Source organism: Hypanus sabinus, chromosome 13 (genome assembly GCF_030144855.1).
Source record: "Hypanus sabinus isolate sHypSab1 chromosome 13, sHypSab1.hap1, whole genome shotgun sequence".
NCBI classification, from domain to species: Eukaryota; Metazoa; Chordata; class Chondrichthyes; order Myliobatiformes; family Dasyatidae; genus Hypanus; species Hypanus sabinus.
In genome coordinates this window covers 78,927,092-78,953,331 of record NC_082718.1, presented here as the reverse complement: position 1 = coordinate 78,953,331, position 26,240 = coordinate 78,927,092, and the positions used below count along the sequence as shown (strand labels likewise).

The 26,240-nt window shown below is 38.9% G+C and overlaps 1 protein-coding gene across 1 annotated transcript in view; it reads left to right on the top strand.

Moving 5' to 3' along the window:
* LOC132404022 (probable E3 ubiquitin-protein ligase HECTD4) overlaps positions 1-26,240 on the top strand; it is a 314,805-nt gene that overhangs the window by 82,371 nt on the left and 206,194 nt on the right. The window contains exons 6-8 of the mRNA XM_059987975.1: positions 504-642; positions 18,179-18,349; positions 25,896-26,088. Of these exons, the coding sequence (XP_059843958.1) occupies positions 504-642; positions 18,179-18,349; positions 25,896-26,088 (503 nt within the window). The remainder of the gene's footprint in view (positions 1-503; positions 643-18,178; positions 18,350-25,895; positions 26,089-26,240) is intronic.

Below are 26,240 nucleotides of genomic sequence, written 5' to 3'. Positions count from 1 at the left end.
TGTCATAGGAAAGCAGCATCCTTCATCAGGGACCCCCACCACCTAGGTCATGCTGTGTTCTTGCTGCTGCCTTCAGGAAGAAGGTTCAGGAGCCTCAGTATGTATGCTACCAGGTTCAGGAGGAGTTGCTACCTCTCAACTATCAGGATCCTGAACCAAAGGGGATAACGCCACTCAACTACACTTGGCCTATCACTGAACTGTTCCCACAACCTATGGACTCACTTTCAAGGACTCTTCATCTCATGTTCTCATTATTTATTGCTTATTTATTTATCTTTTATTTTTCTTTTTGTGTTTTCAGTTTGTCTTTTGCACACTAGTTGTCCACCCTGTTGCTGCGGTCTTTAATTGATTCTGTTATGGTTATTTGATTTATTGAGTATGCATGCAAGGAAATGAATCTCAGGGTTGAATATGGTAACTTTGGAAAAAATGTTTTATTATCTTGACAGAATTTTGCCAGTCTCATTTCTATTCAGGGTACTTTCTTTTCTCCTCAGCGGTTTTGTCTATTGTCGCAACGATGAACTTGAGGCTGGCTGGATTGCCTTTGGCAGTACAATTCTCCTTCACCGGCCTGCCTCCTTTGATAGCAAACCTCATTACATCTTTCAAGTGATCAATCAGTATACCCTGCAGGTAACAATATGTCCTCTAAACATTTTGCATTGTATGTTATTAACACTGTTGCATTTAATGAATTTTCAAGGTTAATTTGTTTTGATCTTGCTAATACAGTATTACTGAAAGATTTAGTTATCGTCTGAATTTTTGTTTAAGCAAATATTAAAGCTGCATTTAAGGAAATTATGTCAAGTTGAACTGATTTTACTTTTGCTGTAAAATAATCTGAAACAATTTGTTAGAGCTTGATTTGGTGAACATTGCACAGCAGGAAATAATATTTTTCGTGGTGAATAATCCATCCTATTCTATTAAAAAAATGGTGTGCTAACGGTAGTCATGTATTGGAATAAAAGGGTTTTAACTTTTGAACCTTAAGCTAGATTTTGAACATGTACTGTACTGCCACTCTTTGTTCTATTTGCATACATATACAAAGTTAACTAACAATAAATAAATCATGCAGCTTTCTAATATCATAGGAGAGTTAGAAAATATGGCTTTTGAATTGACATCCTCAGTTCCATTTTTATTTTGTATTCTTCAGCATTGAAGAAAATATTATTTAAATTGCCTAATAATTATCAATATATGTAGGCGATCTTTCTTTAATTCTGAGGTGTTACGTATTCAGGCAACAATAAATATATGAGTTCGGCAAGGGTTTCTTATAACAAACAACACGTTTATTAAACACAGAAAACAACACCCCAAAAGTAAACAAACACTAACGCAACCGGAAAGAAACTGTGGTGCGGCAGCCCAAACAGTTCTTAAAGCGATATTGCAAAAACAGTTCTTAAAATGATATTGCAAAAGCAGTTCTTTAAAGTGGTATTGCCAAAAGTTCGATATGCTCACAGTCCATTTAAAAGGGAGAGACTTTATAAGACGATTTAAATTCTCTTTCACGTCGCTTGGCTTCGATCCCCGACGTCGAACTTCCCACGAAGAATTTACGAAACGGAACGGCTTAAAGGCACTGACCTTTCCTTCTCCACTACCTTCAATCCTTTCTGGTTACCCAGGGATTAACACGAAGATAGTCAACGAAATCCTTCCGTATAAGGATCAAACAAAAAGGTCGAAACCCGTTTCACCGTAGAAAGCAATTCTCCTCGATCTTTAACTTCCGAACTTCGAACTTCACTCTCCACTAATTTCCTCGAACTAGCAGAATCGTAAAGAACCTGCTGGCAATGACCTTTTAAACTTTAGGCATTAGATAAAAACTTCATCCTTCAACTAAACTGCGTCATCACTTAAAACACGCAGTGGCATGAAGTCAACTTAGCAAATCCAGCCACGAACTGCCCCTCCTCACAAGGTGGGGTCTACCTTTTATAACCTGTAAAGAAAACCTGTCACATGATCTCTACTGGCGGGAAAATGACATCATTCCACCATCACAAGACCATTACCTCAAGTCCAGTATAGCTTCAACCCCAGTCACGTGACAAGGGCACCACTGTCATGTGTCACGAGTACGTAACACCTCCCTCCAAAAAAACATTTTTGGTCTGACAAAAATTTTTAACAATTGCTTACAAGAAAAACAAAGGTATAAATTTTATAACATATACAATACACAACACCATCATATAACAGCTTATAACTCACAATACAGTAGGAGTGTTACAATTGAAAAAAAAACCACTCCATAAAAAATTACAGTGTACATTCAACATCGAGATAGACAATCAGCAACCACATTATCTTTACCTTTAATATGAGTTATCACAGTATTGTACTCTTGTAACATCAAATTCCAATTTAATAATCTTCTGTTTTTGTTTTTCATCTTACTCAGAAAAACTAATGGATTATGATCAGTGTAAACAATAAGTGGTTTTTGAGTTGTACCTCAAAATATTCCAAAGCTAAAATAAGAGATAACAATTCTTTCTCTATTGTCGAATAGTTTCTTTGATGTTTATTAAATTTCTTAGAAAAGTAAGCTACTGGATGATCAACCTCATCACCCTCATTCCTTTGCATTAATACTGCTCCTGCAGCCTCATCACTAGCATCCACAGCCAACGAAAAAGGTTTTCCAAAGTCAGGTGCCTTAAGCACAGGTTGTTGACATATCATTGTTTTCAATTTTTCAAATGCTTCTTGACAAGGCACCGTCCATATAAACTTCTCATTCTTCTGCAGAAGGTTAGTTAATGGAAGGGCAACATTAGCAAAATTCTTACAAAATTTCCGATAAGATCCTACCATTCCCAAAAACCTTCTGAGAGTCTTTTTCCCCGTTGGAGTGGGAATCTCTAAAATTGCCTGAACTTTTGCCTGAACAGGAGCTATCTTAACTTGACCCACAACATAACCAAGGTAAGTCACAGTGGCATGTCCAAATTCACTCTTAGCTAAATTAATAGTTAAGTTAGCTTTTGAAAGCCTTTCAAACAATTTCTCCATCGCAATAATGTGTGCTTCCCAAATATCATTTCCTGTCACTAAATCATCAATATAAGCATCAGTATCTTTCAATCCCTGAATCACAAAGTTAATCATCCTCTGGAAAGTACCTGGGGCATTCTTCATCCCAAATGGAAGAACATTATACTCATATAACCCAGATGGAGTTACAAATGCAGAAATCTCTCTACCTCTGTTCGTTAATGGAACACACCAATACCCTTTCAATAAATCAGTCTTTGTAAGGAACTTCGCTTTTCCAACTTTATCTACACAATCATCTACTCTAGGAATTGGATATGCATCTGTTTTCGTTACAGCATTCACCTTCCTATAATCTGTACAAAACCTAATACTACCATCTGGTTTTGGCACCATAACACATGGCGAACTCCAATTCGAGTTAGAATGTCTAATGATATTATTCTCTAACATATGTTCAATTTCTTTCTCAGCAAGTTCACATTTTCCCATGTTCATCCTATATGGATGTTGTTTAATAGGTTTGGCATCTCCAACATCTACATCATGTGAAGCTATAGTAGTCCTTCTTGAAACATCTGGAAACAACTCCTTATATTTAAAAAATAACTCCTTCATCTGTTGTCTCTGCTCTAACTGTAAATGTGCTAATTTTTCATCAATATTTTCCAGAATGGTTGAATTTGGTAACCTAACAGAAACAATGTTGGACTTAGAATGAAAGTCAGATGAATCATCTATCATGTTCCTAGTTAAATCAAACTCATTCTCACTAACCACAACAGTCACAGTATCAGATTGTTTCTCAAAATATGGTTTCATCATATTTATATGGCAAAGTTGTGTTGACCTTCTACGATCTGGAGTTTTTATCACGTAATCCACATCATTGATTTTAGACACAATTTCATAAGGACCATGAAATCTAGCTTGTAAAGGATTTGTCTGCACTGGGAAAAAAACCAACACCTTATCTCCAGGCTTAAACATCCTCATCCTAGCTTCTTTATCATACCAAGTCTTCATTTTCTCCTGAGCCAACTTTAAATTTTCCTTAGCTAAGCTACAAGCTTTATGTAACCTGTCCTTAAATTTCAACACATAATCCAACAAATTAGTGTGTACTTCCTTACTAAACCACTGTTCTTTCAATAAAGCTAAAGGTCCTCTAACTCTATGCCCAAACACAAGTTCAAATGGACTAAAACCTAAAGATTCCTGTACCGATTCCCTTACTGTAAATAAAAGTAAGTTTATACCCTCATTCCAGTCACTTTCATTTTCCACACAAAATGTCCTAACCATATTCTTGAGGGTAGAATGAAACCTCTCCAAGGCACTCTGTGATTCTGGATGGTATGCAGACAAAGTGATTTGCTTAGCTCCCAATTTATAAACTATCTGTTGAAACAATCCAGACATAAAATTACTGCCTTGATCAGTTTGTATCTCCTTAGGTAATCCAAAATAAGTAAAAAAATTTATAAGGGCCTTTGTCACAGTCTTAGCTTTTATATTCCTTAGTGGTACTGCCTCTGGAAACCTAGACGAAGTACACATGATAGTCAACAAATACTGATAACCAGTTTTTGTCTTTGGTAATGGACCAACACAATCTACAATAACTTTAGAAAATGGTTCACCAAATGCTGGGATAGGTTGTAATGGAGCTACTGGTGTAACCTGATTTGGTTTACCCACAATTTGACAAGTATGGCACGTTTTACAAAACATCGCCATATCTTTTCTTAGACTAGGCCAGTAAAAATGTTTTAAAATCTTGTCCACAGTTTTCCTTACCCCTTGATGTCCACCTAAAGGCACACTATGAGCTAAAGTCAAAATCTCATTTTGATAAACTTTCGGAACAACTACCTGGTAAACAACATTCCAATCCTCACTTGCAGGAATTGTAGGTGATCTCCATTTCCTCATCAACACTCCTTTTTCCAAGTAATATCCTACTGGCACCTTATCAATTTCACTATCTAGTAAAACCTGCTCTCTTAATTTTATAATCTCAGAGTCTCTATTCTGCTCTGCTATCATCTCCTTCCGAGACAGAGATAAATCTTTATAGTCAGACTTACTCCAAAAATCTTGTTCAAACAACGAAGGTAAGAGTCTCTGACACATCCTCAAAACTCGAATCCTGAGTTGAACAGTCCTGAGTAACAACCTCATTCTGCGCATCAATCTTTTTAGCCATAGCTCTAGTCACAACACAGGAAGAATCTGTGTTAGAATTCAACTCTGGTTCCTCTGACTCCATTGTCAAATGCACTTCAGGAAAAACTTGTCCATCTGCCAAGTCATTACCTAACAATAAAGAAATACCCTTCACAGGTAAACTATGCTGTAATCCTACTTAAACAAATCCTGTAACTAACCCTGACTTTAAATTTACTTTATGTAAATGTACAGGCATAAAATCACTTCCATCACCTCTTATGTAATTTACCTCACCAGTATCAGACTCTTTATTAAACTTCAGCACACTGTCTAACATCAGTGATTGAGAAGCACCAGTATCCCTAAGGATTCTTATTGGCACCAGAGTAGATCCTTCTTTCAAGCATACAAACCCTTCAGTTATAAAATGATCATATCCCTTTTTAATTTGGTCGGACTCTAACAAAGCCTCATTTGTGTTTATCAAACCCTGTAACTTTACAGGTGCTTCAGTATGTTGCACACAAGCATCTGGAACTGCTTCCTTCTCTTTCTTTTTTCAATTTGAAACAGCTATTACATGGCCAGGCTTCTTACAATAGTTACAAATAAGACCAAACAGTCTTTCCTTCACAGGCTTTCCTTTCTCATTAACTTTCTCATTAACCTCTGATTTAATTTCAGATTTACCTGGAGTCTCCATGTTATTTTTCCTCTTAAAAATTCTGCCCTGAGGAAATTTATTCTTATGGATTAAAACATACTCATCAGCTAATCTAGCACAGTCCTGCAATTTATCGGTATCCTTCTCATTTAAGTAGGTCCTTACTTCAACAGGAATGCTTCTTTTAAATTCCTCCATTAAAATCAGCTCTTTCAATGTATCATAGTCCCCATTTACATTTTTAGAAGAAACCCATCTCTCAAAACACATAGCTTTATCATAGGCAAATTCCACATAAGTTTTTTCCACAGACTTTTTCAAACTTCTGAATCTTTCCCTATATGCTTCTGGGACTAACTCATATGTGTTTAAGATATGCCTCTTTACAATATCATAATCAAGTGCTTGCACAGCTGTTAAAGCTGTGTAAACTTGTTGTGCTTTGCCTTTAATTACACTCTGTAACAACACTGACCATTTATCTTTCGGCCACTCTGACATCCGAGCAATAGTTTCAAAATGTTGAAAATACCCTTCCATTTCTGTTTCACTAAATGGAGGGACCAATTTAATTTCTTGACTAGCAACGAACGGTTTTTTAGAACCAGAAGACAGATTCCCAGACTTTAATTCCTCCATTGCATATGCAAATTCTGTCTGCTTTTGTTCCACCTCCAATTTACACATCTCCAAATCAGCTTTACTTTGTTCCAATTTCATTTGTTCAATTTGCAACTGCATCTCCAGATTACTTTTTGGAAACGACTCTAAAATCGATTCATCAAAAACACCCGAGACCACATAGTGTGACGCGATTTTTCTCTGTATCACAGCCTTAGAAGTAGTCTGCAAAATACCCTTAAGTTGCAATCTACTAGCTATCTCAATCACCTCAGTTTTTTTCGCCTTCACCAACAACTCCGCAGCTGGCGAAGCCAGAAACTCATCAATATTCATTGCTGCCGAATACCACAAGCCAAACAAAAGAACCGAGTAATCCCCATTTCCAAAACACCGATATAAAAGTTAGCAAGCATTTAAACTCAAACGATTCAATCCAGACGCAGCCCCCATATTTAGTGTTACGTATTCAGGCAACAATAAATATATGAGTTCAGCAAGGGTTTCTTATAACAAACAACACGTTTATTAAACACAGAAAACAACCCCCCCAAAAGTAAACAAACACTAACGCAACCGGAAAGAAACTGCGGTGCGGCAGCCCAAACAGTTCTTAAAGCGATATTGCAAAAACAGTTCTTAAAATGATATTGCAAAAGCAGTTCTTTAAAGTGGTATTGCCAAAAGTTCGATATGCTCACAGTCCATTTAAAAGGGAGAGACTTTATAAGACGATTTAAATTCTCTTTCACGTCGCTTGGCTTCGATCCCCGACGTCGAACTTCCCACGAAGAATTTACGAAATGGAACGGCTTAAAGGCACTGACCTTTCCTTCTCCTCTACCTTCAATCCTTTCTGGTTACCCAGGGATTAACACGAAGATAGTCAACGAAATCCTTCCGTATAAGGATCAAACAAAAAGGTCGAAACCCGTTTCACCGTAGAAAGCAATTCTCCTCGATCTTTAACTTCCGAACTTCGAACTTCACTCTCCACTAATTTCCTCGAACTAGCAGAATCGTAAAGAACCTGCTGGCAATGACCTTTTAAACTTTAGGCATTAGATTAAAAACTTCATCCTTCAACTAAACTGCGTCATCACTTAAAACACGCAGTGGCATGAAGTCAACTTGGCAAATCCAGCCACGAACTGCCCCTCCTCACAAGGTGGGGTCTACCTTTTATAACCTGTGTAAAAAAAAACCTGTCACATGATCTCTACTGGCGGGAAAATGACGTCATTCCACCAACACAAGACCATTACCTCAAGTCCAGTATAGCTTCAACCCCAGTCACGTGACAAGGGCACCACTGTCATGTGTCTCAAGTACGTAACAGAGGACATTAGGAAAGTTCAGTATATATTGCCCACTACATCTCAGAAATATCAAAAATAATTTATATGAGCTGGTATGAGTGGTATAAGTAGGTAGTTATTACAAAGGGATATTATTTACTTGGTAAATTTGATTAATATTTATATCTGAAAGTTGTTTATATGGTTATGCTACTTTCCAATTTATAATGATTTGCCATTGACAAGGGAAAACGGATAATTTAGATGTGAATTTGTTTTTGGAAAGGAACTCCAGATATTAACTCAAACTTACTATGTACGATCTGCTGTCACTTTGACTATTGAAGAGAAAAAAATGTTTGCAACATAATATCTTTAGATGCTTCATTCAAAATCTATGCAAGATTATCACTTTTTCTCACAGATTAATTATTTATTCCTGAATTCAAGGATTTCTTCCATACCTGAAAAAAGTGAGTGGTGCTTCCCATTTCCTTGCAGCTTTCAAATATTCTTTGAATAGCAATTAATCTAATTCTTCTGAATAAATTGCAAGTGAGCCTGAATCAGGGGCATTCTCTGAAAATCTGTTGCATGTTGCATTTTTAAAAATGCAAAACAATGTAACCTTGCTTGATGTCTGTGAATTTGTGATTTATTGCTTTTAATTCCATGTTTGTTGTCTAGAGCTTCCTTATTGCAGTAGAATATTTTTTATTACTTCAAAGCAGTTTATCTTGGTCAAGCGGAAGAGAACAAATTAAGAAAATGCAGGTCTTTGAAATAATAGAATAACTCAAATGAAGTAAGGATAAGTTGACAAACAAAATAGAAATAAATGGGTTTGATGAGATAGTGATTTTAAAAAAATGTATTTCTCTGCTCAAGTTTTTCCACTGCGAAGTCTAGAAATATTCAGCAATATTTGACAGTTTAGAAGGATAAGCAGAAAGTAGAAGGAGGTGGTCAAATTAGAGTATAAAATCACTGTTGTGATGCGGAATGTTTACTCAGAAACTGAAGACATTGAGCCAACTTGGGTGGAGGTAAGAAATGACAAGGTTAAGAAATCTCTTGTGGGAGGAGTAAATGGCCCCCAGCAATAGCTCTGATTTAAGCAAAAAAAAAATCAAGATGTAATGAAGGCTTTTAAGATAGATCCAGCAATAATTCTAGGTAACTAATCATCATATCAATTTGGCAATGTGTTGATGCTATATAGCAGATCATTTCCTAAAGGGATATGTTGAAGAGTTTTGGTATTGTATAATGAGAATTGGTTAATGATCACAGCACATTAGAAAATTCGGTTTCAGTTTGAGAATGTGTAACTTGGGTGTGAAACTGGTGGCATAAATGGAGGTATGAATTGCTGAAGTAGACTGGGAAATTAAAGAAAAATTAGCTTATCAGTGGAAGGCAATTAAAAGGGCAATTAGTCATTAAAGCTAGGGAAGAAAGACGTTTAGTTATGGCTGTCTGAGGAAGACATAGAATGAGATTTGAAATGTGAAATTGGGGAAAAAAGATTAATTTTTTAGGAACAGCCAATGATGATTTGGAGAGAGAGAGAAAAAATATATATGGAATGAGAGCATAGTAACAAATATATGAAAAAACGATAGTGGAAGCTACAAGTATACAAAACACAATGAAATTATACAAGAATTAAGTGAGTAGCTAGGAAGTTGGCAGATGGAGTATTATTCTTGTAAATTTAAATGAATACAAATTAGTTCACTGAAGCTTTCCTCAAATGGCAAACCTAGCTTTCCTTAAACCAGTAACATTAGTTTATGGAGACCAAAACTGTACAGAATATTTTAGGTGTGGTCTCACTAAGATCATATGTAATTGCACAGGACATCTTTACTCATGTTCTCAAAGTTCATCATAATGAAGGCCAACAAAATGTTTTCCCTCCCCCCCCCAAAAAAAAAACCCAACACGCCCTTTCATCAATCCTATCTCATTCTGTCTTAATGTAGCTCTCTGTGGCTTCCGATACAGTTCTAGCAAATGGCAGAATTAGCTTGAAAAATGTTACTGCCCATTGCACCATTGGCGTATAGGTCAGCAATGAAAGTCCTCTATCTCTAGTGGTGTTCAGGACTTGCTTCATTGTATCAGTAACTTCCTCTCAGTTTCCACTACCGTTAAGTCATGCAAATCTTGGGTGGAATCTCAGGAAAAACATTGCACTGAGATGTAGAAGGATTCTTCATTGCTGTTTCTCTAACAAGTTTGTTTGACCAGTCAGGGTTGTTAGTCCTGAGTTGAACCTCTGAACGTGGAAAAGCAACAGACCCCTCTTTGTCCTCTGCACTTTGACCTATTTGTCACGTGTGACCCTACCAAAAGCCAAAGCATAAAACCCTGTCTCCAGTCAACATAGCTCTCCAGGTCATTGAGGCATGCAGGCCTCCAAAACACAACAAGGTTGTGGTCTTCTTGGAGGAGCTTGAGGAATAGCACCCCATTTTCCATTCAACCTTTGAGACTGAATATAAAAGTTAGTAATTTCAGATTACCCAAATTTTCTGTTATATGTTGGAACTGGATGAATGTGCTTTAAGATTATCCACCCCAATAAATGATTATTTTCTTCTCTTTTACCACAGAGCACTCTCCTTTTGATTTGGCTACTACTTGCATTTCACAGATTTGACATATCCCTTGCTTTTGTTTTGTGCCTAACTTAATGTTTTTCTACATTATATTGCATCCACTTTATTCCTCTCCACCTACTCAGTTTGTCTGCATCTTCTTAAAGCCTATTTGCATCTGTGTCCCACCTAATTTATATAATTAGCAACTGGAAAATATGACATTCTGTATTCTTAGCCCAATTGTTGAAATAGATCATGAAAATCTGGAGTCCATGAAGCAAATTCTGCAATAATAACAAAAAGATCTGTGATTTTCCAGACTTGCTTTCTTTCCAGTAATAAATTCCCTTCATTTGTCACTGTTTTACCCAAAATCCATGTGCTCTAACAGTCACAAAATGCTGGTGGAACGCAGCAGGCCAAGCAGCATCAATAGGAAGAAGTACAATGACACACACAAAATGCTGGTGGATCACAGCAGGCTAGGCAGCATCTAGAGGAAGAAGCGCTGTCGACGTTTCGGGCTGAAACCCTTCATCAGGACTAACTAAAAGAAGAGATAGCAAGGGATTTGAAAGGGGGAGGGGGAGATCCGAAATGATAGGAGAGGACAGGAAAGGGAAGGGAAGGATGAAGCTAAGAGCAGGGAAGGGAAGGATGAAGCTAAGAGCTGGAAAGGTGATTGGCAAAAGGGATACACAGCTGGAGAAGGGAAAGGATCATAGGATGGGAGGCCTAGGGAGAAAGAAAGGGGGAGGGGAGCACCAGAGGGAGATGGAGAACAGGCAAGAAGTGATTGTGTGAGAGAGACAGAGGGAGAAAAAAAAGAGAGGGAAATAAATAAATAAACACAAATAAGAGATGGAGTAAGAAGGGGAGGAGTGGCATTAACAGAAGTTAGAGAAATCAGTGTTCATGCCATCAGATTGGAGGCTACCCAGACGGAATTTAAGGTGGTGTTCCTCCAACCTGAGTGTGGCTTCATCTTGACAGTAGAGGGGGCCATGGATAGACATAGCAGAATGGGAATGGGACGTGGAATTAAAATATGTGGCCACTGGGAGATCCTGCTTTCTCTGGCGGACAGAGCATAGGCGTTCAGTGAAACTTTCTCCCAGTCTGTGTCGGGTCTCACCAATATATAGAAGGCCACACCGGGAGCACCGGACACAGTATATCATACCTGGAAGGACAGTCTGGGGCCCTGAACGGTGGTGAGGGAGGAAGTTTAAGGGCAGGTGTAGCACTTGTTCCTCTTATAAGGATAAATGGCTGGAGGGAGATTGGTGGGAAGGGATGGGGGGGAACAAATGGACAAGGGAGTCGCTTTGGGAGCAATCCCTGTGGAAAGCAGAAAGTGGGGGGGGTAGGAAAGATGTGCTTGGTGGTGGGATCTCGTTGGAGTTGTGGAAGTTACAAAGAATTACTGAAGTTAAGGCGACACTTCACCTTGAAACACCTGGTGTGGTATACTGTGTCCGGTTCTGCCGGTGCGGCCTTTTATATATTGGTGAGACCCGATGCAGACTGGGAGACCATTAGCTGAACACCTATGCTCTGTCCACCAGAGAAAGCAGGATCTCCCAGTGGCCACACATTTTAATTCCACGTCCCCCCATTCTGATATGTCTGTCCATGGCCTCCTCTACTGTCAAGATGAAGCCACGCTCAGGTTGGAGGAATAACACCTTATATTCCAACTGGGTAGCCTCCAACCTGATGGCATGTACCTTGATTTCTCTAACTTCCGTTAATGCCCTCCTCCCCTTCTTACCCCATCCCTTATCTATCTATTATTTTCCCCCTTTTTTCTTTTCCTCTCTCTTTTTTCTCTCTGTCTCTCTGCCCATCACTCCTTGCCTGTTCTCCTTCTCCCTCTGGTGCTCCCCTCCCCCTTTCTTTCTCCCTAGGCCTCCCATCCCATGATCCTCTCCCTTCTCCAGCTGTGGATCCATTTTGCCAAACTTTCCAGCTCTTAGCTTCATCCTTCCCTTTCCTGTCCTCTCCTATCATTTCAGATCTCCCCCTCCCCTTTCCACTTTCTAATCTCTTACTATCTCTTCTTTCAGTTAGTCCTGACGAAGGGTCTCGGCCCGAAACGTCAACTGTACTTCTTCCTATAGATGCTGTCTGGCCTGCTGTGTTCCCACCAGCACTTTGTGTGTGTGTTGCTTGAATTTTCAGCATCGTGTTTGCTCTAACCATGTTGAGCAAGCTGTGTTTGACGATATTGAACAAAAGAATGAAAAAATCAAAGTTGTGTTTAAATGGCAACACACACAAACTACTGGTGGAACGCAGCAGGCCAGGCAGTATCTATAGGAAGAAGCACTGTCGACATTTCGGGCCAAGACCCTTCATCAGGACTAACTGAAAGGAAAGATAGTAAGAGATTTGAAAGTAGGAGGGGGAGGAGATCCGAAATGATAGGAGAAGACAGGAGGGAGTGGGGTATAGCTAAGAGCTGGAAAGGTGACTGGCAAAAGGGATACAGAGCTGAAGAAGGGAAAGGATCATGGGATGGGAGGCCTAGGGAAAAAGAAAGGGGGAGGGGAGCACCAGAGGGAGATGGAGAACAGGCAAAGAGTGATGGGCAGAGAGAGGAAAAAAAAGGAGGGGGGAATAAATAAATCGGGGATTGGGAAAGGGGAGGAGGGGCATTAACAGAAATTAGAGAAATCAATGTTCATGTCATCAGATTGGAGGCTACCCAGACGGAATATAAAGTGTTGTTCCTCCAGCCTGAGTGTGGCTTCATCTTGACAGTCGAGGAGGCCATGGATAGACATATAAGAATGGGAATGGGACGTGGAATTAAAATGTGTGGCCACTGGAAGATCCTGCTTTCTCTGGTGGACAGAGCATAGGTGTTCAGTGAACGGTCTCCCAGTCTGCGTCGGATCTCACCAATATATAAAAGGCCGCACTGGGAGCACCGGACGCAGTATACCACACCAGCCGACTGACAGGTGAAGTGTCGCCTCACCTGGAAGGACTGCCCGGGGCCCTGAATGGTGGTGAGGGAGGAAGTGTAAGGGCAGGTGTAGCACTTGTTCTGCTTACAAGGATAAGTGCCAGGAAGGGAGATCGTGTTTAAATGGGATGAGTTTACAAAATGTAGTAAGAAACAAGCCAGGTGTACAAAACTCAAATGATTGGCATGCTACTGTTGCATTAGGAGAGGTAATGGACTGCTGGCTTTTATTTGCAAATGGTAAGGAATATATTTCTTTAAAAAAAAGCTTTGATGCGGTGTTACAGAATGCGAAATGTGAAAACCAGAACAGTGTACAGTCAGTTTTGTCTTCATGTTTAAGTAAGGGACATACTTGCCTTGGAGTTAATGCAGGTGAATAGGGAATTGGAAAAATAAGTTAAGATTCGTCCAGTACTCAGTGGAGTACAAAAGAATGAGATATGGTCTTATAAATAGATTGTAAAAGATGACATGAGATTGCAAGGATCTGGAAAAAGAATGAATATGCTGGATTAACTCAATAGGCCAAGTAGCATTGTGGGTGGTAGGAGAGGTTATTGATGCTTTGTGTCGAGCCAGTATAAAGAGAGATGGACTGGTAAGTGAGAGGTACATTGAGAAGGATTAAAGGATGATGGCAGAAGGAGCAAGGTAATTGAGGAGGAGAGCTGGAGTTAGGAGATGTAAGCAGATGGCTAACAGGTGAAAACTGGCAAGGAACAAAAGCAGATGGGGGAGAGGAGAGGGTGAAAAGGAAACAGAGGCTGAAGGTGATAAATGGAACACTGCACCACCTCTTCGACTGCCTTTGACCTGTTGCTAATTGTCTTGTATATTTTTGCATCGTACTCTTGTACATTTATTCTTTTAAGAGAGCTTTTAATGTCCTGTATAATTTAAGTACAATTTATAGTCTCTATCTGCACCTATAGTGGTGCAAGAAAGTTTGTGAACCCTTTAGAATTTTCTCTTTCTCTGCATAAATAGGACCTACAACGTGATCAGAACTCGCGCAAGTCCTAAAACTAGATAAAGAGAACCCAATTAAATAACACAAACAAACTTTATACTTGTTTGTTAATTTATTGATAAAAATGATCTAATATTACATGTATTTGCTGAAAAGTATATGAAACTTTGCTTTCAATAACTGGTGTGACCCCCTTGTACAGCAATAACTTTAACCAAACATTTCTGGTAACATGATCAACCAACAAAAATCACCCCAAGAGCAAGCCATAAAGGAGGTCACAAAGAACCCCAGGGTAACATCTAAGAAGCTACAGGCCTTTCTTGCATTGGCTAATATCAGTGTTCATGAATCAACCATCAGGCAAATACTGAAAAGCAATGGTGTGCAAGGCAAGATTACAAGGAAAAAGCCACTACTTCCCACAAAGAACATTACTGCCCATCTAAAGTTTGCTAAAGACCACATGGATAAGCCAGGAAGCTCTTGGAAGAATGTTCAGTGGATGGATGAGTCCAAAATAGAAATCTTTGGCTTAACTGAGAAGCTTTCTGCAAACACTGCATTCCAGCGTAAGAACCTCATCCCAACTGATACGTGGTGGTGGCAGTGACACGGTCTGGGCCTGCTCTGCTACTTCGGGATGTCTTGACATCATTGATGGAACGATGAATTCTGAATGGTACCAGCAAATTCTAAAGGAAAATGTCAGTGTATCTGTCCATGATCCACTTTCTCTTCAGCTTCAGTTCAAGCAGCAAGACAGCGATCCTAAACACACAAGTCAGTCTATCCAGGAATGGTTAAAGCAGAAGAAATTTCACGTTTTGGTATAGCAGAATCAAAGTCCTGACCTTAATGCTATAGAAATATTGTGCAAGCAGTTCATGCAAGAAAGCCCACCAACATCCCAGAGTTGAAGCAGTTTTGTAAGGAGGAATGGTTTAAAATTCCTCAAAGCCGATGTGCAGGACTAATCAACAGTTATTGCAGTTACCCGAAGCTTTTTGTTGAGGTTATTGCTATACAAGGGAGTGACACCAGTTACTTAAAGCAAAGGTTAACATACTTTTTCCAACAAATACATGTAATACTTGATAATTTTTCTCAATAAATAAATTAACAAGTATAATGTTTTTCTCTTATTTAACTGTATTCTCTTTATCTAGTTTTAGGATGTGTGAAAATCTGATCATATTTTATGTTATATTTATGTTGAAATGGGGAAAATTCTACAGGGTTCACAGACTTTCTAACACCACTGTACATGCCTGTTTTTTTTATTGTACCTGCACCTCACTAATTGTGCACATAATAATAAGTAATAATGGAAACCATTAAGGTAGAGTTGAAAAGGAGATGGAACCATTGGTGGGCGACAGTCAGTTAGGTGGGACTATTTAGTGGATAGAACTGGGAGGGGATGAAAATGGGTGCTGTGGGGCTAGAGAGAGCAAGGAAAAGGGAACAAAAATGGAATGACTGCAGGTCAATTGGAAGATGAGAGGGGAACAGGAGGGAAAGGTCAACAGAAATTGGAAAATTCAAAGCTTGTGTCCATCGTTAGCGATAAGGACCACTGACATCCTTTGGTGGGTTTGTTATTTGTGTGTCTGGAGTTTGCTGATGAGTTTGGGCTAGAAGGTACCTCCCACATGTGGGGCAAATGTGTGAAGGTTCTGTAATTGAGGTGCCACCTACAGGAAGGATGTGGATTCTATAGGAAGAATGCAGAGGAGATTTACAAGGATGTTGCCTGGATTGGAGAGTGTGCCTGATGAGAATAGGTTGAGTGAACTTTGCCTTTTCTCCTTGTTGCGATGGAGGATGAGAATTGACCTGATAGAGGTGTACAAGATGATGAGAGGCATTGATCGTGTGGATAGCTGGAGGCTTTTTCCCAGGACTGAAATGGCTAACACGAGGGGGCGTAGTTTTAAGGTGCTTGGAAGTAAGTACAGAGGGGATGTCTGGTAAGTTTTCACAGTGGGTGCATAGAATGCACTGCCAGCAATGGTGGTGGAGGTGGATACAATAAGATCTTTTAAGAGAATCTAAGATAGATACATGGAGCTTAGAAAGATAGAGGACTTTGCAGTAGGGTAATTCTAGGTGGCTTCTAGAGTAGGTTACATGATTGGCTCAACATTGTGGGCTGAAGGGCCTGTAATGTGCTGTATATTTCTATGTTCTACTGCTTGTTCTTGCAACTGTTTCCCTTCTGCTTCAAAATTCATACCATTGGGTTGAAGACTAATGAGCAATATGATATGTTATTCTTTGCATTAAACCTCACCTGACAGTGGAGAAGGCAGAGGACAAAGACAATTCACACCATTCTCTGTAAATTCTTGAGACTGTTGTGTGTGAAGATCCCAGGAGACTGGCAGTTCCTGAGATCCTCGAACCACCAACAAGCATTCTATGGTTAAAGTCACTTTGATCATATTTCTTCCCCATTCTGATGTTTGGTCTGAGAAACAATGGAACCTCTTAACCATGTCTGTATGGTTTATGCATTGTGTTGTTGCCAAATGATTGGCTGATTATATATTTGCATTAATGACCAGATGTGCACTGTATCCAATAAAAAGGCAACTGAGTATATATTGCTGCTTACCTCAGTTCTTTTCATTTCAAAATTGCGTTGACTGCATTTGGAAATTATCCCTTATAATTTGTTGTATCAAAGCCACTAGCGTTTCTAATTACCAACCTTTCCAGTTATTGAAGAATTCCAAACTGAACAAAAGCATTTTCCATCAGAGCTAGGACAATAAGAAGCATACAGGATATTAAACATAAGGCAAGCATAAAAGGAACAGACTAATACCTTGGCTAAATTAGTTCGGAAGGATATGAACCTATACATGTACAACAGACCTGAAGAGTTGGATACTGAATTCATTGGCATATTACAGCATTTGATTGTGCTATTGGCAAAAATATTGTTTATATTTATTATTGGTGCAATGCATTTGTTGGACAGCCAGCAAAATAAATACGTTGTTAGAAAGCTATCACATTGAAATGTGAATTTGAGTGACAGTGTGGTTTAGAAAAATGATGAAAATGATTGTTTGGTGAATACTTCATGCAATTCAGGAGAAAACTGTATACATAAATTCCAGCAAATTATAAACAGCCAAAAATGATTTTTTTTGTATGCAATGGTGACAAATAAAGTTGCAAATAAAATGTAATAAATGTAACAGAACAAGCTGTAACTATGAGTATTGAAAATCTTGCTCAGTTCTCTGTTTAGGAAATGGGTCTTTTGTGGAAAGCAATCTCCAACACCTAAGTTTGGTTTATGTAATTTGGAATTGTACTTTATAGTGGAAGGCTGGTATAACAAGAATATTGCCAAAAGGGAATTAGGTGTAAAATGGAAAACTGTATAATCTTAATAAATAAATTTTATATTTGAATCTTAGTATTGGCCTTAATTGGCCAACTTGTGTAAAAAAAATAATAATAATAATTTGTGTACTGTTGACCTAAGAATTGTTAACTTTGGTCTTGTTCAGATTAAGCTTATCGGTTTCATCCTGAAGTATATAAAGATAACGAGCACCTTTATATTTGTATTAAAATACAAATAGACAGCGGTAATTGTTTACACACTAATGTGAGTGAATGCCACAATTTTTAAGTATAGATGACTGTCCTTCACTGATGTAGACCACTGTGAATACTCATTGATAAAATAATGTTTAAGACTGATCACTGCCAGCTTCCAAACTGAATCCTATAACTCACAGAAATACGCTGTATTTCAGGTAGATTAAATAGCACTCTGTTTTAACATTTTGTTTGCTCTTCCTTGTTCAGGTTTCCCAGGTAGTCTCCATGCCATCAAATCACTTTCCAGTTGGCAGCAACATGACTACAGTCCATCTCTGCTCAGATGGAACGTACATCTATTGGATCTGGTCTCCTGCTGGCTTAAATGAAAAAACTCCCAAGGGTCATTCTGTTTTCATGGATGTTTTTGAACTGACGGTAAGTTTCTGGATGCTTTCCTTAAGAAGTTGCTTTGGAGATGCCTCGTTGTATTTGTTTTGAACCTATTATGATTTTACATTACCTTAATCTATTATTTATTAAGCTTTCAGAATTGTTGAATCATGCAATCTGATTAGTCTGGCAAACTTCCCTCAAGGCAATCAATGTGGTAAACCTCTTCTGAATTGCCTCCAGTGCCTTAACATTCTTAAATAAGTAGAGAAATATTAACACATTATTCCCGATACGGTCTCATTAAGTCCAATACAACCTTAAATATGGCTTCTCTACTTCTGAATTTAATTGTCCTTGCAGTGAACAATAACATTCTATTAACTTCCCTACAAAATAAACTACCCACATGTAAGCTTTCTGTGAACTATGCAACAGTATAGCACTGGACTGGTCATTTAGTCCACGATGTATGATTTTGATCCCAATTTATACCAAATGTCATCCTGTGCATCAATCATATGCCTCCACTCTCTTCATATTCTATCTAAAAGCCTCTTAAACTCCATTGTTTAAGGGTACTGAATCATGGCTGTATGAGATGCGTTTGTAGCTTCATTGGTCCCACTGAAGGATGTTGATTTGAATGCATCAGTAATTCAATGACTGAATGGAACCGGGCTGATACAAGCTGATTATCGGGACACATTCTGAGATTAAAGATTTTAATAGCCTGATTCCACTCCTAGCCCTGCTAACCGATTCCAGGCACCTACTCTTCTCTATGTATAAAATTTGCCCCTCATGTTGTCTTTCAATTTTCCCCTTATAACAATAAAAAAATGTCCTCTGATAGACACAAGAATGTCTGCAGATGCTGGAAATCCAAAGCAAATCCAAAGAGTTCTGAAGAAGGGTCTCAGATGAAATGTCAACTGTGTACTCTTTTCCATAGATGCTGCTTGAACTGCTGAGTTCCTCTAGCATTTTGTGGATGTCTCTGATGTTTGACATTTCTACCTTGGAGAAAAGATTTTCTCTGTCACATCTTCCTTTGTCCTCTGATGGTTGAAGGAGAACAACTCCAGTATGTTTTTTCAACTTTTCATTGTGCTCCCATTGTACTCTGGGCAGCATCTTCGTAAGCCTCTTCTGCACCCTTTCCACATTCTTCTTATAACAGATGACCAGACTGCACATTATACTCCGGGTGCAGATTGAATCAGAATTACATTAGTTATTACTGACATACAGTTGCAAGAAAAAGTTTGAGAACCCTTTACAATTGCCTGGTTTTCTGCATTAATTACTCATAAAATGTGTTCTGATCTTCATCTAAGTCACAATAATAGACAAACACAATCTTCCTAAACGAATAAAGTACAAATAATTGTACTTCTCCTCAAAACAGTATGTAAACTTCTGGGATAATACCTTCTACAAAAGCTATTTGGAGTCAGGTGGGTTGTAAAGTGGCCCGCCCTATTTAAAAAAAAGAAGGCACACAGTCAGGTTAGTGACTGAGCCTGCCCTTCTCAAGAAAGATCTGTTTATGTGCACCGATACCTCGAACAAAACAACTTAGAGGACCTTAAGAATTGTACAAATAGATGAAGCTGGAAAAGGCTACAAAAGCATTTCTAAAGGCCTGAGTGTTCATCAGTCCACAGTAAGAGAAGTTGTCTACACATGGAGGAAATTCAGTACTGTTACCACTCTGCCTAGGAGTGGGTGTTCTGCAAAGATCACACGAAGAGCGCAACATGCAGTTCTGAAGGAGGTGAAAAAGAATCCAAGGGTAACAGCAAAAGACCTGCAGAAATCTCTGGAGCTTACTAAAATCTCTGTTCATTTGTCCACTATAAGAAACACACTGAACAAGAATGGTGTTCGTGGATGGACACCACAGAGGAAACCATTGCTCTCCAAAAAAAAATTGTTATATGTCTCAAGTTTGTAAAAGACCACCTGGATGTTCCACAACACTTCTTGAGACAATGTTTTGTGGATAGATGAGACAAAAGTTGAACTTTTTCGCAGAAATCCACACTGCTATGCTTGGAGGAAAAAGGGCACTACAAATCAACACCAGATCTCATCCTAACTGTAAAGTGTGGAGGAAGGAGCATCGTGGTTTGGGGCTGCTTTGTTGCCTCAGGGCCTGGACAACTTGCAATCATTGAGGGAACAAGAATTCAAAATTGTATCAAAGCATTTTACAGGAGAATGTCAGGGTAGCAGTCTGTCACTTCAGGCTTACTGGAAGTTGGATGATGAGCAAGACAGTGATCTGGAACACAAGAGTATAACAACACAGAATGGTTTAAGAAGAAGAAAAATTGTGTTTTGGAATGGCCAAATTAGAGTCCAGACCTTAACCCAATTGAGATGCAGTGGCATGACCTGAGAGGGCTGTTTATGCAAGTATCCCAGAAATATTCAGCAGGTTGTTCAATAGGTACATTTAATGTCAGAGAAATGTATACAATATACATCCTGAAATTCTTTTTCTTCGCATACATCCACGAAAGCAGAGGAGTGCCCCAAAGACTGAATGACAGTAAAATATTAGAACCTCAAAGCCCCCCCCAACTCCCCTCACCCATGCATAAGCAGCAGCAAAGCTACAACCCCACCCCCCCCAGCAAAAAAGGATCAACCCTCCACCGGACACTCAAGCATGCAACAACAAAGACATTACTCCTTCACCCAGTAATTCAACATACCACAGGATCTCTGTCTCCCTTATAAGGGAAAAAGAGGTGCCCTCATTTCATAGCGAGAGGGGAGTCATAACAAAACAACTCGTCAATTTATAGTGTTAAAAATCTTTTGCGTCCCTTCTTCCAAGCTCTGTACCCAAAGATCTTGGGTCTCTGAGCTCACGGCCAGCAGCCAGATCACTGCTTTTGATCTTGCATCTCCCATAATGCACCAGGTGAGGGCACCGACCTTGAGTCCACCTGCCTGCAGAGCCACGAAAAGCTGGTGCCCTGAAGGTGCACTAGTCTTTTAGGCCACGTCTTTGGCATATCAAAAAGTGGCCAGTAAAACACCACGAGAGCGGGGACCATTTCTGCAAAGAACTGAAGTCAGCATGTAACTCCAGGTCAGGGTCTTCAAAAGAACCCTGAAAAGGAAAGAAATGTTTAAAGATATAGAGCTGTTTTTGAAGATGCAAGTAAAGGAGTTGCCATTAGACACCATTGTCCTCCTAAGCTCTACCATTGATGAACAGAAGCAGTTTTGTATGGAAGAATGGTCTAAAATTCCTCCTTGCTGTTGTGCAAGTCTGATCAGCAGCTTCAGGAAATGTTTGGTGCAGGTTATTGCTGCTAAAGGTGATTCTACCAGTTATTAAGTACAAGGGTTTGCATACTTTTTCCAGCCTGGATTATGAATGATTAAACAATATATGTTTAATAAAAATAGGAAAAGTACAATTGTTTGTGTGTTAATAGTTTAGGCAGATTGTGTTTGGCTATTATTGTGACTTAGATGAAGATCAAGCTATATATTAGACCATAAAGCCATAAGATATAGGAGCAGAATTAGGCCATTTGGCCCATCGAGTCTGCTCCGCCATTTCATCATCGCTGATTCAACTTCCCTCTCAGCCTCAATCTCATGCCTTCTCGTATCTCTTCATGCCCTGACCAGTCAATAACCTATCAACCTCTGCCTTATGTATGCATAGAGACTTGGCCTGCACAGGTGCCTGTGGCAAAGAATTCCACAGATTCACCACGCTCTGGCTAAAGAAATTACTCCTCATCTCTGTTCTAAAAGGATGCCCCTCTATTTTGGGGTTGTGTCCTCTGGTGTCAGACTCTCTCGCCATAGTAAACATCCTCTCCATATCCACTCCATCAAGACCTTTCACCATTTGATAAGTCTCAATGAGGTCCCCTTCATTCTTTTGAATTCCAGTGAATACAGGCCCAGAGCCATCAAAAACTTTTCATATGACAAGCCATTCAATCCTGGATTTTATGAGTAATTAATGCAGAAAACCAGGTGATTGCAAAGGGTTCAGAAACTTTTTCTTGCAACTATATTGTGAAATTTGTTGATTTGTAGCAGTAATACTGTACAATACATAAAATATGCTGTATTTAATACCAATACTTGTATATATTAATTAATTAATTAATTAATTAAGTGTGAAAACCTAGTGAAATGGTATCCGTGGGTTCATTGTCCATTCAGAAGTCTGATTAAAAAAATGAATTTTTATACCACTGGAGAATGACTTCCTTACTCTTATACTTAATACCCCTGCCAAATGAAGGCAACCAAGCCATATGCCTTCTGTACCACCTTATTCATTTGCATAGCCACTTTCAGTGAACTATAGACCTGGACCTGTAGATCCCTCTATATTTAAATGTTATTAAGGGAGTCAACAATTAATTGTAAATGTTCTCTTTTTATTTGGTCTCCCAATGTGCAATTGCTCACATGTACAAATTTAGCTGCATCTGAGTCTTCTCTGCCCATATCTGTATCTGATCTGCAGTACCTCCTACTGTATTCTTTGATCGTCCTGTACACCATCTACAATTCCACCAGTCTTGGTGTCATCGGCAAATTTGCTGATCCACCCATCTATATTATCAACGAAGTCAGTGATGTATATCATAACTAAGAGGTCCAGCTCCAATCCTTGCAGACCAACACTGGTCACAGACCTCCAACCAGATTAGTAGCCTTGCAACCTAATCTGCCTTTGGGTAAGCCAGTTCTGAATCTAAACCTGCAATTTATCTTGCATCCCATGTAACTGCACTGTCTGATAAACTACAAGAAACCTTATCAAATGCCATACCAAGTCCAGGTCAATAATATCCCTGCAGTATCCTTATCAAGCTCCTTTGTCACCACAAAATCCAAAAAACTCGGATCAAATTTGTAAGGCATAACCTGCACTGTACAAAGCCATGCTGACTGTCCCTCAACAGAATCACCAAAATGTGATGTGAAATTTGTTAACTTGACAACAGCAGCAGTTCAATGCAATACATAATATAAAAGAGGAAATAAAAAAATAATAAATAAGTAAATCAATAGATTAAAAACATATAAAAAAACAAAAATACTGTATATTAAAAACAGGTAGTGTCCAAGGGTTCAATGTCCATTTAGGAATCAGATCGCAGAGGGGAAGAAGCTTTTCCTGAATCGCTGAGTGTGTGCCTTCAGGTTTGTGTACCTCCTACCTGATGGTAACAGTGAGAAAAGGGCATACTCTGGGTGCTGGAGGTCCTTAATAATAGATGCTGCTTTTCTGAGACTCCAGTACTTGATGTCTTGGATACTTTGTAGGTTAGTAGTTAAGATGGAGCCAACTAAATTTACAACTCTCTGCAGCTTCTTTCGGTCCTGTGCAGTAGCCCCGTCCCTGCCCTCATACCAGACAGTGATGCAGCCTGTCAGAATCTCTCCACAGTACAGTTTATAGAAATTTTTGAGTGTATTTGTTGACATGCCAAATCTCTTCAAACTTCTAATGAAGTATAGTCGCTGTCTTGCCTTCTTTATAACTACATCAATATGTTGGGACCAGATTAGGTCCTCGAGAGATCTTGATACCCAGGAACTTGAAGCTGCTCACTCTCTTCACTTCTGATCTCTCTATGAGGATTGTTATGTGTTTTCGTCTTACCCTTTCTGAAGTCCTCATTCAGCTCTTTAGCCTTACTGACGTGTGCCAAGTTGTTGCTGTGGCACCACTCCACTAGTTGGCATATCTCACTCTTGAACCATATCTCATCACCACCTGAGATTCTACCATATCATCAGCAAATTTATAGATGGTATTTGAGCAATGCCTAGCCACACAGTCATGTGTACATAAAGAGTAGGGTAGTAGGCTAAGCACACAACCCTAGGGTGCGCCAGTGTTGATCGTCAGCGAGGAGGATATGTTATTACCATTCCACATAGATTGTGATTTTCTGGTTAGGAAGTCGAGGATCCAGTTGCATCCAACAGGCTATGCCTTTCCAAATTTGTATAAATCCTGTCTCTCAGTATTTTCTGCAATAGCTTCCCTACCACTGATGTGAGGCTCACTGGCCCATATTTACCTGAATTATCCCCACTTCCCTTCTTGAACAAAGGCATAACATTTCTCTCTTGGACCTTATCTGTTGCTAGTGAGCACATGAAAATTTTTGTCAAAGCCTAGCAATCCTCCTCCCTTTGAGTAGTGTGCATTCAGTAGAGTTACAGTATTGTGCATGTGAAGTTGGGTTAAAAAGAGTCAAGCTTAAGACACACCTGTCTGACCATTTTTAGTGGAAGGAGAGAAATATTGTTGCTGAGCTGGCAATTTTAGAACCTCCTAGCAAATTACAAGTTACTGTTGACCAATGATGAGGGAATTTATAGAATTTTTTTTTCAGAAATTCAGCTCAATAATAGGCGCTCTGGCCCAATACACCTGTGCACTCAAATATACCCATATGACCAATTAACCTACTAACCTGCACATCTTCAGAATGTGGGAGGAAACCAGAGCATCCAGAGGAAACCCTTGCGGTCGCAGGGAGAACATTTAAAAACTCCTCAGACTCTGGATGAATTGAACCTGAGTTGCCCGTGCTGTAATAGCGTTATGCTAGCTGTTGTATTACCAAGCCACTCCAAGCTTTCAAATCATGATTAAATATTGTTTCAAGCTTCATCATTTGATTGATTAGGGTTACCATTTCAATGTTCCAGTCACCCTTTGGCTCATAGTGTACTCACTTGGTGATTTGATTTTCATGGCGATCTCTGACCCATGAATTGCAGCAAAGATTTGAGTTTAAAATATCTTTATTTTTCTCTCGTTTTTATACTAAATTTTACTGATACATCCTTAAATAACACAAAAATTTTTGATTTCTTGTGGGAAATTAGTAGTGTCATCTGAGATGCTGTAATTAATCTTATTACGACTGAAGTGGACAAAAATTTGGCTTTCTATTCATGAATGTTATCCAGAATATTTTTTTAACAGTTAATATTGGGTTAGTTCAGAATCAAAATGGTAAAATTGACCCATAATACTGTCCCACCTTTGTATAAATTGCTGACAATTCATGTTAGTAATTTTACATTATTAGTGAGTAAAGCCAAAGGTGAAGAAAGGATCAGGTTTTTGTTGAGCTAAAATAATATCCCTTTTAACATTTTGTTTCCATTAAGCTGTTCCTGATCCATTTTCCACAGATGTTGATTGGAAATTCAGTTTTCTCTTTACAATATTCTCAGATTGGTAAACCAGGCAAGATCAGAAACAATAATGGAGAGAACTCTACCTTCTCTTCCAGCAGGCTGCCGATGCTCTCCAACTTGAATTAGTATATTATTTCATAACACAAAATGAACTTTCCCTGAGGTTATGATTTTAATATGAACTTGGAATTAAGTAATTGTACAATATGTTTTGTTTAGTTTTGTAGGATCCTACTTGCAATGGTAGGGAGGTAGTTAATGTCAATAAACTGCGTTAAAATCTGTCTGTAGAAACTTATGCAAATAAGTTTGTTTTGAATTGCAACCATCTTTTTAGTCATGACAGTTTGTTTCTTTTCTGTACTAGGTGCACAATGAGATCTGCACTGCACACCCTCTGCATGAGCGATGTATTTTGACAAGGAAAGAAGGAGAATCTGCGAAAAGTATAAATGAAATGCTGCTGAGTCGACTTTCCCGATACCGAGCTTCCCCTTCAGCCACTTTGGCTGCTCTTACTGGCTCCACAATTACCAACACATTGAAGGAAGACCATTCTGGTAAGAAGAAATTGTTTTGTGTTTTGAATTCTTTGCCTTTAAATATTTTCTTGAGTTAACTGATAATAGTTTCATCTTGTCTCTGTATTTAATGTTTGAGGGTTATTGTAAATATATTATTTGATTAAGCATTCTTTGTTGTTTACATAATG